We start from the raw sequence: 12,693 nt of genomic DNA on the forward strand, positions 1-12,693 counted from the left end.
CGAGATTCTCTATAGGTGCATATTTCAGGCCTTTATCTAACACTCCAATCTCTTCTTGTGTCAATAATTGACCACTAAGATTATAAATGCCCTATCATTTTATCCTTTTTGTTGTCTCTTCCCTGATCTGCATCCTCTCTTCTTTCTGGGCTTCTAGTACCCAGGCCATCTTATCACTTGCATATTTGCACACTGTCACTTTATTCGTTATATAGTATAATTATGGTTGTTTAATATGTAGCACACTGTTACGTTACTCGTTATATAGTATAATTATGGTTGTTTAATATGTAGCACACTGTTATTTTACTGCGTATGGATTTCAGTTAATTTTATTATGGATATTTATGTTTAGATTTAATACAGCGCAACACTGTTCACTTCACATTTATAGCTTTTGTGGTTTTGGTCTAACCCTTCAGTGCTTGCAGCAGTTTAGCTATTATCTAATTATTGATGCAGGGTCAAATAATTCTGGGGACTCCTCCGTGCAGGATGGTGATGCTACAGAAGGAGTAACTATGGACAAGGAGTCGGTGGAACACGCCACTTTGACAGCTGCATTGGAAGGCAAACTACCATGAGCCTGGGAGACAGAGAATGAGGATGATGAGGACAGCTTTGTTATCCACTCCACCAACTCTTCTGCATGTTGTGGCTCAATAACATGGCCAGCAGCAACAGAAAATAAAAAAAAGGACAAGCGTGACTCACAGCCACCTGCAGAGAATGCACCATGTCCACGACCACCACTGTAGACACAGAGGCTGCTTGCCCTCTTTTAGTGGGATGTGAGCGTTTGCCTCTCCTTGGTGGCCTTTGGCACATGATGGGGATTTTTTCTTTTCACAGCACACTACACTGTATTATATACTGTGTACACCGCCTGCACTGTATTAGAAACGGTACACAGGCTGCACTGCATTATATACTGTGTACACCACCTGAAGTGTATTAGAAACGATACACCACCGAATGCACTGTATATTATAGGCTCGACTGACTGCAGAGTATATATATATATATATATACATACAGCAGAGTATATATATATATATATATATATATATATATATATACATACACACACACACACACATATATACATACACACATACACTAGACTGTATTTATATATATATATATGAATACACCGCCTGAAGTGTATTATATAATGTGCACCACCGAATGAACTGTTTGGCCAATTATCAGACACTAATGCACTGCAATATCACAGTGCATTATGGAGCATTCCGCGGCACTTGAATTTGCTGTGAACGCCCCATACTGTTAGCTGATTAGCGAATGGTCGAGCACCTGATGTTCGAGTCAAACTTATGTTTGACCCGAACGTCAAGCTCATCCCTATTGATAAATGTAAAGTTATGCACTTGGGGGCTAAGAATATGCATGCATCATACATACTAGGGGGAGTACGACTGGGGGAATCCATAGTGGAGAAGGATCTGGGGGTTTTGGTAGATCATAAGCTTAATAATAGCATGCAATGCCAAGCTGCAGTTTCTAAAGCGAACAAAGTTCTTTCTTGTATTAAGAAAGGTATGGACTCCAGAGAGAGAGAGATATCATTATTCCCCTGTGCAAATCATTAGTAAGACCTCATCTGGAATATGTTTTTCAGTTTTGGCCACCAGTTCTCAAAAAGGATATCGGGGAACTAGAGAGTGCAAAGAAGGGCAGCCAAACTGATAAGAGCCATGGAGGAGCTCAACTATGAGGAAAGATTAGAGGAACTGAATTTATTCTATCTTGAGAAGAGTAGATTAAAGGGGGATATGATCAACATGTACAAATACAGTCCATAAAGTGAACTTGGTGTTGACTCATTCACTTTAAGGCTATCAAAGAGGACAAGGGGGCACTCTTCTCACCTAGAGGAAAAGATTTAATCTCCAAATGCAGAAAGGTTTCTTCACAGTAATGCGTACAGATGATCGGAATTTTGGTCAGAAAAAGCTCTGATGGTTTTCCCGACAGGATTTCGCACAAGCTGTCTTGCATACACATGGTCACACCAAATTCAGACCGCCAAGAACGCGGTGACTTACAACATGTATGACAGGACTAGAAAAAGGAAGTTCAATAGCCAGTAGCCAATAGCTTCCATCTTGTAGTTGGATCTGAGCATGTGTGAGTTTTTGCATGTCGGACTTGCATACACACGATCGGCATTTACGATAGAAACTCTTTCCATCTGAAAAATTGTGAACCTGCTCTTAATTTTTTTCTGGCGGAAATTCGGCCAGCATAATTCCGATGGATACACACGGTCGCATTTTCCAACGAAAAGCTCTCATCGGTCTTGTGCTGGCCGAAATTCCGACCATGTGTAAAAGTGAGCTGTAAAAGTGTAGAATAGACTCCCTCAAGAGCTGGTTCTGGCTAGTTCAGTAGATTGTGTTAAAAAAGGCCTGGATTAATTTCTAAATGTGCATAATATAATTGGGTACTAATATTTATAAGTAAAGTTGATCCAGCGAAAATTAAATTGCCTCTCGGGGATTCATATACAAATGTTTTACCCTGCTGTAGCCAATTGGATCATGCTTTGCTGGTGGTTTTCGGAATTATGGGATTGTATGATTTTTTTATTTTTTTATTTTGTTGAACTAGATGGACTTGCGTCTTTTTTCAACCTGACCAACTATGTAACTATTTAAAGTAAAAGGTGGAGTTTGATTTAATATCCAAAAATATTTTTTTGAGTAGAAACATTCCATATTGACATTTTAAGTTAGATACAAAATCATTGAAGTCAGTCATTATTTTACTATAAACATGATGATTCTTTATTAAGAAGTCAGCTTGTTCTTTACTTTTTAGAATTTACTTACATTTGTCATGTAATCCATGAGCTTTTAACAAGGCTGACTGCAAGCAGTTGCAAACCTGTAACATACATTTAAATAAAAAAATATAAGCTTGATAAACTGAGTCTTTGGGAAAAGGGTTTTACGTTAAAGTGCTTTGCATTTGCTGTGCTTCCAGAATATGCCATCGAGGTAATGCACCGTCCATGTGCCCACTGTAATCATTATAAACATGTTTTCCTAGGTTCAGTTGCTCTGATCACCGTTCAGCGGAATAACAAAGACGGAAATGTCATCCAAAGAGGCAAGTTTTCCATTTGGTAGCCTCCAGCCACTCTCTTTCCGAACTCCCCTTGTTCGAAGAACAAGCTCTTGTGCAGCAAGGTTATATCTGTAACACATACAGCCATGTAAAGCCTAAGCATTTATTTCCAGAATGTAATGATCTCTTTGGCTTTAAAAAGTATAGTGCATTATTAAAGTTAAATATTTAGTACATGCATATTTAGCAATTCCATTTCATACAAACCAAAAAAAACAAAACACATATATAAAGTTGCTATGTATAAATTTGACTTGACTTGACTCCAAATGTGCTTTCTACTATTGACTGTCCTTCAAGCCAGTGAAACAAATATCTTATGCATGTGACTTTTGTATAGCGGAGCCTTATGTTTAATTATTTATAGCAAGGAACTAAAACCATTCAGTGCACAAGTTCATGAAATCTGGCCTAAGCACAATACTAAACTTTACCTATTGTCCATCCAATTTCCTTAAACAGTAAGTTTTCCTTAACTAACTCCAAATATCCTGGCGGCCCCTCTAGGCACTAACCCAGAGTAAGTATTCATCATCGTGCTCGCAATGGCAAGCACTCATTGGTCAGCACAGCCACGTGACCATGCTGACCAATAAGAACAGCAACTGAGGCATTTTTTTCTGGCAAGGTGTCCCAGAAGTAGGAAGCACTTTTAATAGGTTGGCATGGTCATGTTTTCGAACTGACCAATGAACTCTTGTCATTGCTAATTACTTGCCAGTATATGGACTGCTACACTGACAGCATAGGATATCATAGCCGCAATGTGCAGCAGAGTCCGGAAGGGTAACAAGAACATTTGGAGTTAGTTCAATTTATCATTTTTTTTGCTGAAATGGTGAACTTTCTCTTTAACACAGCTGAAACACTAACTTTCATTACTCGTATTAATAAAACAGCTCCTGCTCAGGGTTACTGGTTGTTAGGGAGTTGGTGGTCACTATCATTCTAACAACCATAACTCATCCCAACCTGGCTGACCGTTGAATGAAAACAAAAGGGGATAAATGTGTAAAAATAAATAAATAAAAAATGGCCCCCACTCCCCAACAACATTTATAGCAGACCTCTTGTTTCTTATATTGATTCTAAGGGAGAACCCCACGCAAAAAAAGTATTGGACCCCCCCCAATATTCATACATGCCTTCAAAAAACAAATTGCATGGGGTCCCTCCTCCATCGATCTTCCATACCAGACCCTTTGTTTATGCTATTGATTTTAAAGAGGAAGTAAACCCTGATGAGTTTACTTCCTCTTTCATTCCCTGCAAAGGCAAAGCATAATGGACTACTATGCATCGCATAGTAGCCCATTATGTGTCACTTACCTGACACAGGAGCCAGCGATGTCACCGCTGTCCCCTGTAGTCCGGCGCATCCATCTTTTCGGTGGGGTCTCGCAGCTCCGCCGCTGTCATTCGGTGGAGCGGCGATGACGTCACTCCCGCGCATGCACACGGGAGCCGACACGCGCGGCAGCTCCATTGTTGGAAATGCCACGCTCAGTGCGCCTGCGCGCCGCTGTCTATGGCGCATGCGCCGTAGACAGCGGTGCCTGTCTTCGGGCAAATATCTCCTAAACTGTATAGGTTTAGGAGATATTTCTTGGACCTACAGGTAAGCCTTAATCTAGGCTTACCTGTAGGTCAAAGTGGTTTGTAAGGGTTTACAACCACTTTAAGGAAGAAATGTTCATACCAGGTCACATGCCTTCAAAATGAGTGGGGTACCTTGCCAGGGGAAACACTTTTGGTAATGCACCTTGTCTCTATGTTGATGATGACCATGGCCTCTTCCCTACAACCCTGGCCTGATTAATCCAGCAATACAAATTCTCATCATTTTGAACAACACCCACTCTATTAAAGGGGTGCATGCACAGTGTAGTTAAAGAACAGGGCTTGCAACACTAGAAGACAGCTGCAATGACTAGAGAAAGAGGACGATACAATACATAAGTTTAACACACAGAGTACCTTCCACTGGAAGTTAATGTGTTGTTGCTAAGGACAATGTATTTGTGTCACATGCAAGGCAGCCAATCAGTCAGGAGACAGGTGACTGGCAGGGGTGATGGTTCCTCTGATAGTGGAGGGGGTTAAGTGCTTAGCACACCCACTAGTGGCTGGTTCCTCACTCTTTTGGACTAGATCCACGGCACAGAGTGCCTAGGAATCCAGCCTGGAGTTACGGAAGAGAGTATGTAGAGGGGCCCCAAGAGAAGAGAGCAAGCATGGAGGTTGGAAAGGGAGAGAGAGCGTTTCCTGCATTGCTGGATTGGTGGAGCCCGATACAGGCTCAGTGGTACTGGTCTCTAAATGCTGCACAGCTGGGTTTTGTGTCCTGTATACAAAGCAGTGCCTAAAGGGGTTATAAAGTCATAAGGTTTTTTTTATCTTAATGCATTCTATGCATTAAAGTGGAGTTCCACCCACTTTTACAACTTTATCTTAAAGGAATGACAGCCCCTCCACCACTCGATTTTGGAGAGTTTTTTTTCTTACTTACCTTTTATGAAGTATCTTGTGTACGTCCGTCCCAGCATCACCACAGCCCAGTTTGTCACGTCCTCTTCTCCCCCCGCTGCCTTCTGGGACCTTACTGTGTCCAGAAGATGACAGGGCCATTCAGGAAGCACCAGCAGTGGAGCCTGAAGGCTCCACTGCTGGGTTTCCTTAGTTGGTATGGTGGTGCCTGCACCCGATCCGATGGATGGATCCGCCTCGGGGGGCCAAAATTGCAGGCTCCCTGGACAGGTAAGTGCACTTATTAAAAGTCAGCAGCTGCAGTGTTTGTAGCTGCTGACTTTAAAAAAAAAAATTTTGCAGCTGGAACTGCTTTTAGAGAAGAAAACTTCTGTGTGCAGCAACCCCCTACCAAACCCCCCTAATACTTACCTGAGCCCATCTCGATCCAGTGATGCCGCAGGAATGAGGCTTTAGTATCACTTTATGTGTCATCAGTAAAACAGAGTCAGCACAGGGAGTGAGTTAACAGTTAATTTTAACAGTGTCATTGCAGCTGTCTTCTAAGTCCAGGACGCCTGCCTTAATGTTGACTTTCACATGACCGCAGCTCCCAGCCTGGGGTTCAGGCATTAGCGAGTGCAGTTCCACTTGTCTCCACACAGATGCCTAAGCCCCACCCACATGCAGGTAAAAAAATGTGCATTTATTATTTTTGTACACTGCAGATACTCAGTATAGCTGTCTGTACCTCCTGTATGGGCAGACAGTTACTGAATTGCAGGAATCAATGAATTATGAGAGCGCTCATCGGCACGCTATATACAGGTGTAAAATGTTACAAAAAGTGAACCTATCCTTTAACTTTAGCGTGTTGGCATTATAAATATTGCATTCAGTATTCATATACAGCACAAATATCACATGCAATAAACATTGGTGAATTGATCTTTGTCTTTTTGAAATATTTCCAAAATATCTAGCTTTTGATAATTAGGAAAAATTGCCATAAAAGAGATTTTTGTTCTAATATTTTCTCTACTTTAGAAGAGACAAGACCAGGGCTGTAATTTTAGATTTTGCGACTAGATTTATATCTTTCAAAATACTTTTTTTTCACTTGCAGTTGTTGAAAATCATGTGGTTTAGTGTCTCATAGCAAAAACCTGAACCTAGATATCAGATATCAGAAATTCCGCCTACGCTCTGCCTTTGGATGACAGTAAATATCATGATTCAGACAGTTTACAACTTGAATAATGACACCTCTCTTTGCTTCCCACTATATAATTAGTTAGCCAACAACTCTAATGTCTAAAGTATAGTTTACTGGACACGTTTGGAAACTTTTTGCAACCATCTCACACCAAGGACTGGGAACTTGATGAAACACAAAAAGTCTCAATCTTAATCCAACATATCACTGGGTATACAAACTGAATCAGTGGCATGAACTTGCTCAGTTTGTTGTTTAAAATAACCATCTTTTAAATTGTCTATATCAAAAATTCTAAAAAAATGCAAAAAAATTTCCACGACACTCATCAGACAAAAACTTTTGGCAAAAATATATTGATCTTGGTTAAAAGATTTTTCTGCCCCTCTCCACAACAGGAGTGAAAATTGAAAAAATATAGACCACCACAAGACATTGACCATTAACACCCCATCACAATACTTGCATGGTTATATCACAGCTTTCAAATTTATTTGAAGGCGTAAATATATTACCTTATTTTTTTTACTGAAACCTGTGCTTTTTACAGCTTGCTGCTGCCCAAGGAACTACTACCCCCCTAAAAATGTTCTCTACCCTGCTTGCTGCAGCCTAAGTACTACACGTACCCAACCAAATGCCAATTCCTTTCTTTTTATCTTTGGTTTCACTGCTAGCATTATGTTTCTGGTACTATTTTAAATCCTCAAAACAAGTTTTATTCTCTAAAAGTTCAACCACAGTTGACCTAACCCCACCACCACAAAAATGTTAGTTTTTATTTGTTTTATTGTTGTTTTCTGTATCCAGCCAAATGAAGCACCTACTTGAATACTGCACTCCCCCCCCCCCCCCCCCCCAATAAAAAATAAATAACGGATATGATAATTTAACAACTTCTTTAGCGAAATAGAATTTTCAGTAATATTTCAATCTTAACATCTTTCTATTAACAAAAAAAAAAGACAAAACAAAAAAAACAGTAATGTGTGATGGAATATGAGAATATGTAGTTTCCTTTTTTTGGTCAAAAAGAAAAAAAAAACATTTTTATCATTTTTTTTTTTTAACGACACAAGCTAGATGCCAAGCAACTTATCAAACAGACCATGAGCTCAAAATGTGACCTTCTAACTTCAAAAGTACATCTTTTTTGCTAACATACTTTGATCAAATCTAATGACAAACAGACGACCACCAATCTTACAAAACTCCACACGGGCATGCCCAGCCTCTAGTGAGAAGTACCTCACTGTGAAAATTACGTGTAAACTTCCAACTTACCTGCTTGGCTCATCAGGCCCATGAGATGCAAGCACTCTTTGAACAATTTCTGCCACTTCATTGTCAGTAATGACGTCCCATAGTCCATCGGTACCCATTACCACAACATCATCGGGACCATGCTCACATTTTGAGAGGTCATAGACTTCTACCTACAAAGTGAAAGTAAAAAAAGCTATTTAGAGTTGCATATTTATAGACTAAAGTTTATAAAGAGGCAGGTAATGAAGGCAATTACAATTATTTATTGTTAAAAACATAGCTAAATACTTAAAATATGGTTAGATTTTTATATATTATAAATATTTATTCAGTGTTCATGTGACTACAATATCTGTGTCTTCCACGGTGTGCACCAGGACCACAGGTGGGGTGGAAGCTGCAGCATCCAACCTAGGTGGCATTTATATTGGCTTCTGTACAAATCCCATCATATTTGAAGGTCTGGCTGAGGATCACAAATCTTCAGAAATGGTGCTTCAGCACAGTGTAGGATCATCTTCTCTTGAGATTTGAGATCTCCAGCCTACCCAGGATATTTCCAGAAAGGGTGTGATGTCACTGTTGCCTAGATGCCGTGGGAAGAAGCTAGAGTTGTGTGTGTGAGTAAGTATATGATCGCTTTTCTTTGTAACTAGAATAATAGTTAACTCCACATTTTTACACAGGGTCATGTGATTAAAGCCTCATACACACGATCAGATTTTCAGCAGGGAATTGTGTGATCACAGACTGTTTGCCTAAAATCCGACCGTTAGTACGCTCCATCAGACAATTGTTGTCCAACTTTTGGTTAACAAATGTTGGTTGGCAGGCTAGTAAATTTTCGGCGGACATCGGTCTGTTTTCAGATTTTCCTATTGTGTATACACAAGTCCGTCACACAAAAGTCCAAAGTACAAACACGCATGCTCAGAATCAATGCTCACCAAACATGACATTAGCAGAAGGTGCCCAAAGGGTGGCACTCAAGAGCTGAAATTCCACGTAGTATGTCACTACATTCATGTTTGTTGGCTGACAAAAAGTTCCCGGCACATGCCCTTCGGACAAAAGTCTGCCGCTCTTTTGACCATCAATCAGATCGTGTGTATGAGGCTAAAGGCTGGGTTCACACTGCTATGTGGTGCGGCTCACAGCAGGGGTTGTGTGCGGCTCACAGCAGGGGTCCAGTGAATCACTGTTATCTGTTTCAGGGACGAATCAGGCCCAAATTTGTGGCTTGATTCGGACTTGAAACAGACCAGAAGAAGCACGGGACTCTTCTGCCAACTGCTCCACAGCCGTCCCAAAGCTGTGTTAACTGGCTCCATTGAGAGCCGGTCATAGTCTCCTGACATGCAGATTGGATACAGGGAAACTCGCATCCAATTCACACTAGTGTGAACCCAGCCTAAAGAAAAAGGCTGACCTTGCATTTTGCAAATCAGCTGGTGGCTGAGCAGTGATTACAGTGCACCACCAGGAGGCGCACGCTTGTTTCCCAGGGACCCACTTCTTAAAATGGGGGTAGTCCCTGGGAAACACGGTTAAATAGATTCATATGTTAAGGACATGTTATGTGAACTGCAAAGGGAGCTGAAAAACAGGTCTATCTGCAGTTGTGAAAGAAGAGCATTAAGCACAATGATGCATGCAAATTTGCACAGTACTCATGTCAACAGCTGTTTCTCTCACCCTGATGTAATCCTATTGACCAATTAGCTACCACCATTTGAGTCTGTCTGCCCTTTTAAACCATGACAAATAAGTGTTGCAAGACTTGCCAATACCTCTACCTTATACCCATGATAACTTTTAGTCCCAGCAACAAACTGCCACCTTTCTTCATCTTCCTGGACTAATGACCAGGAGTTAATTGCTACAGACTGCATATCCTCTACAAATAAATACCATCCTAACCCCCTTGTAATCTAGGATTTCAAGGCTCAACACTCTACTGCTACAGGACACCCATCATGATAGCTACCCCAGATACAAATGGAAAGTTCCTGACCATGTCCCCATTGGCTTATGACCACCTTTGGTTCCACCTGAAAAACCCTACAGTCTCACTAGAGTACCATTCACATCACCTTGGACTAGAAACCACTCTTTCTCCTAAAAACAGTGGAACTTCTCCCCCCCATATAGCAAGCAATTGAGCTGCAATCTTGAAAATTACTTGCTAAGCCATTGCTAGACTTGCCAGACTTCACAAGTTTGTTGCACAATTGCAGCAAGTCTGCATTGCATGACTCCAGATAAACTGTATTTGCAAACATTATTCAAGTCTGCTGCAAGTTCTGGTGCAATTATGTTGTGCAATAGTCATCCCACCACAGGGGTCACTGTGGCTGAATTTTTATGCTGTGGGCTTTCAGAGCTCTTGCTGTAGACTCACCACTAAAACTTTGCTCTTGCTAGAGACTTGCCACGCAAATTTGCTACAAATTAGAAAAGTGTCAACTAGAACTTGTGCTTCAAGTGCTCTGCAAGTGTACAACTTGCCAATGAAAAGGTGCAGCAAGTTAACAGACTTACAATTCAACACTGCCACAAGTTTGTGGCAAGTTAGCCTTGCTATCTGGGCCTCAACTGACCATTATTCTTTTTCACCAGGAACTGACACACAGCCACCCATAAAACACAAACCTGCCCACAACGGCAATGATGGTGAACCTTACCATCCTTTCTTCCAGAGAAAATGACAGGCACTCACTTGCATTCCCCTGGACTGAGGAGTTAACTTCAGTAGGAACTAATGGCCATAGAGCTACTCCTTTCCCTGAGTTACAAACACCTATGTGCAGTCACCCTCCTGGGATTCCAGCCACTCTATTCCAGAAACTAATATCTGCCTATACCACTCAAATAGCACTTTCACACAGATCCGCTGCAAACATTTTACCATGATTGTGGTGCGGTTTTAAAAAGGTCATGTGACTCATAAACCGCACCAAAAACACATATCTGATGCGGTTTTTACTGCGTTTTCCATTGCTTTCAATGGTGTGTTTTTTTTAACTCCCCAAATATGCTCCAAAGATGCTGCAAGCAGGATTTTTTTTTTTACCACAAAGGAAGCGCACAGCCCCAATGTGAACACATTCATTGATTCATTGATTTTTAAAGGGAAGCATTTTTCTCAAGCTTTTCAGGCAATTCTTTTTAAACGCAAAAATTTCTGCGTGAAAGGGCCCTTAAGGTTGACCAATACCCACCCAAAATCCCAAAATGACACCCAAAATTAAAAATGTTAATGTAATTTCATGTGTTCACTACTGAACAGATGGACATCTATACCCCTATGACTAAGGCCACCTATATTCCCCCACACAAATCCCCCACAAGTTGTTCCCAGCCTCCTTTAGAAGTACAGTGAATCTTTATTCAAAGACAGATCCATGTAAAATTACTATGGACAGTTTAAAGTACAGTTTATGCTTCTTGGCTCAGTACGTGACAGCTATTTTTTTTTTTTAAGATTTTCTTTAATGTGAATCATTTTTTTTATCAAACACTAGAAAAATTATCAAAGGATACAAAATGTCAGTGAAAGTCATCCTGGTGCCTGTTCAATGCTTAATGACAGGTTTAATTAGCTTTAGCAATTTACGTACATTAGGTATTTTTATCACTTTCCCCCTAGAGTCCAGTAAACTCTATTTTCAGTATAAAGCCTGTGCAAGACTCAGAGGAATAACCATGTATGATGCACATATGTTGTACAAGGTGAGAATAATATACTTACTCCAGGCACAGAAGATAAGAATGGCTTGATGTAGATATTTGAGTTATATACTTTAAGGTCATGATCTCCAAAACCACGTGTTACTCCAATAGTAGCCATAACCCTAGCCTGCAAGAAATGACTATTAGATATGAAGATGCACAGCTCATAATTTCACATGAATTTGTTCAACCATCTTCCTTCTGTGTCTGTATAATCTATTTTATCAGGTTAAAGTTTCATATTTATTTTTTCCATTTTTTAATTTCTACAGAAGTGTTAATGAACAAAGCAGCCATATATAATATGAAACACTCGGCTGAAAGGGTGATTTTTTTAGATGATATGAAGATGTTACCCATTTTTCTTTTTGTGTTCTCCAGTAAGGTATGATTAACCACTTAGGCCTAGGTACTGGTTTAAAAAACACACTATAATTACAATTATTTTTCGCAGGGCTGATTTTAAATGGTGCCTGGTCTCAGTTTCTCTACGGGGCATTATTGCAGGAATCATTCAGCACTAAGCCCAGGAGAATCATTTAAAGTGGTTCTAAAGCCTTAAGGTTTTGCATAGAATGCATTAAGGTAAAAAACCTTCTGTGCTGCAGCTTCTCCCCTGACCTCCCTTTTTCTTACCTGAGCCCAATCCGATCTAGCGGTGTGCACGAGTGCAGCGACCCCCACTGCTGTCTTGCTTCTCAATGGGCAGATTGATAGCAGTAGGAACCATTGGCTTCCACTGCTCTCAATCAAATGCTGTGACACGGGAGCGTCAATGGACGCAGCAGCGGGGCTCGGGAGAGAGCGCGCACATGTGCCCCCATGGATAGCAGCTTTCTGTGGGGGCACCCGCCAAAGAA

General features: G+C 40.7%; 1 protein-coding gene across 2 annotated transcripts in view; it reads right to left on the reverse strand.

Annotated features, from left to right (window-relative positions):
• Window positions 1–2,783: 2,783 nt before the first annotated feature.
• LOC143982648 (protein phosphatase 1H-like) overlaps window positions 2,784–12,693 on the reverse strand; it is an 88,165-nt gene continuing 78,255 nt past the window's right edge. For both annotated transcript variants that reach the window (XM_077481547.1, XM_077481546.1), the window contains 3 exons: window positions 11,853–11,960; window positions 8,120–8,271; window positions 2,784–3,222 (listed from right to left, as the gene is read on the reverse strand). In XM_077481547.1, coding sequence (XP_077337673.1) covers window positions 3,078–3,222; window positions 8,120–8,271; window positions 11,853–11,960 — 405 coding nt within the window. In that variant the 3' untranslated portion in view covers window positions 2,784–3,077. The remainder of the gene's footprint in view (window positions 3,223–8,119; window positions 8,272–11,852; window positions 11,961–12,693) is intronic.

The sequence above is a fragment of the Lithobates pipiens genome, unplaced genomic scaffold (genome assembly GCF_037356315.1).
Source record: "Lithobates pipiens isolate NorthernLeopardFrog02 unplaced genomic scaffold, aLitPip1_a1.2 Scaffold_16, whole genome shotgun sequence".
In the NCBI taxonomy this organism is placed as follows: domain Eukaryota; kingdom Metazoa; phylum Chordata; class Amphibia; order Anura; family Ranidae; genus Lithobates; species Lithobates pipiens.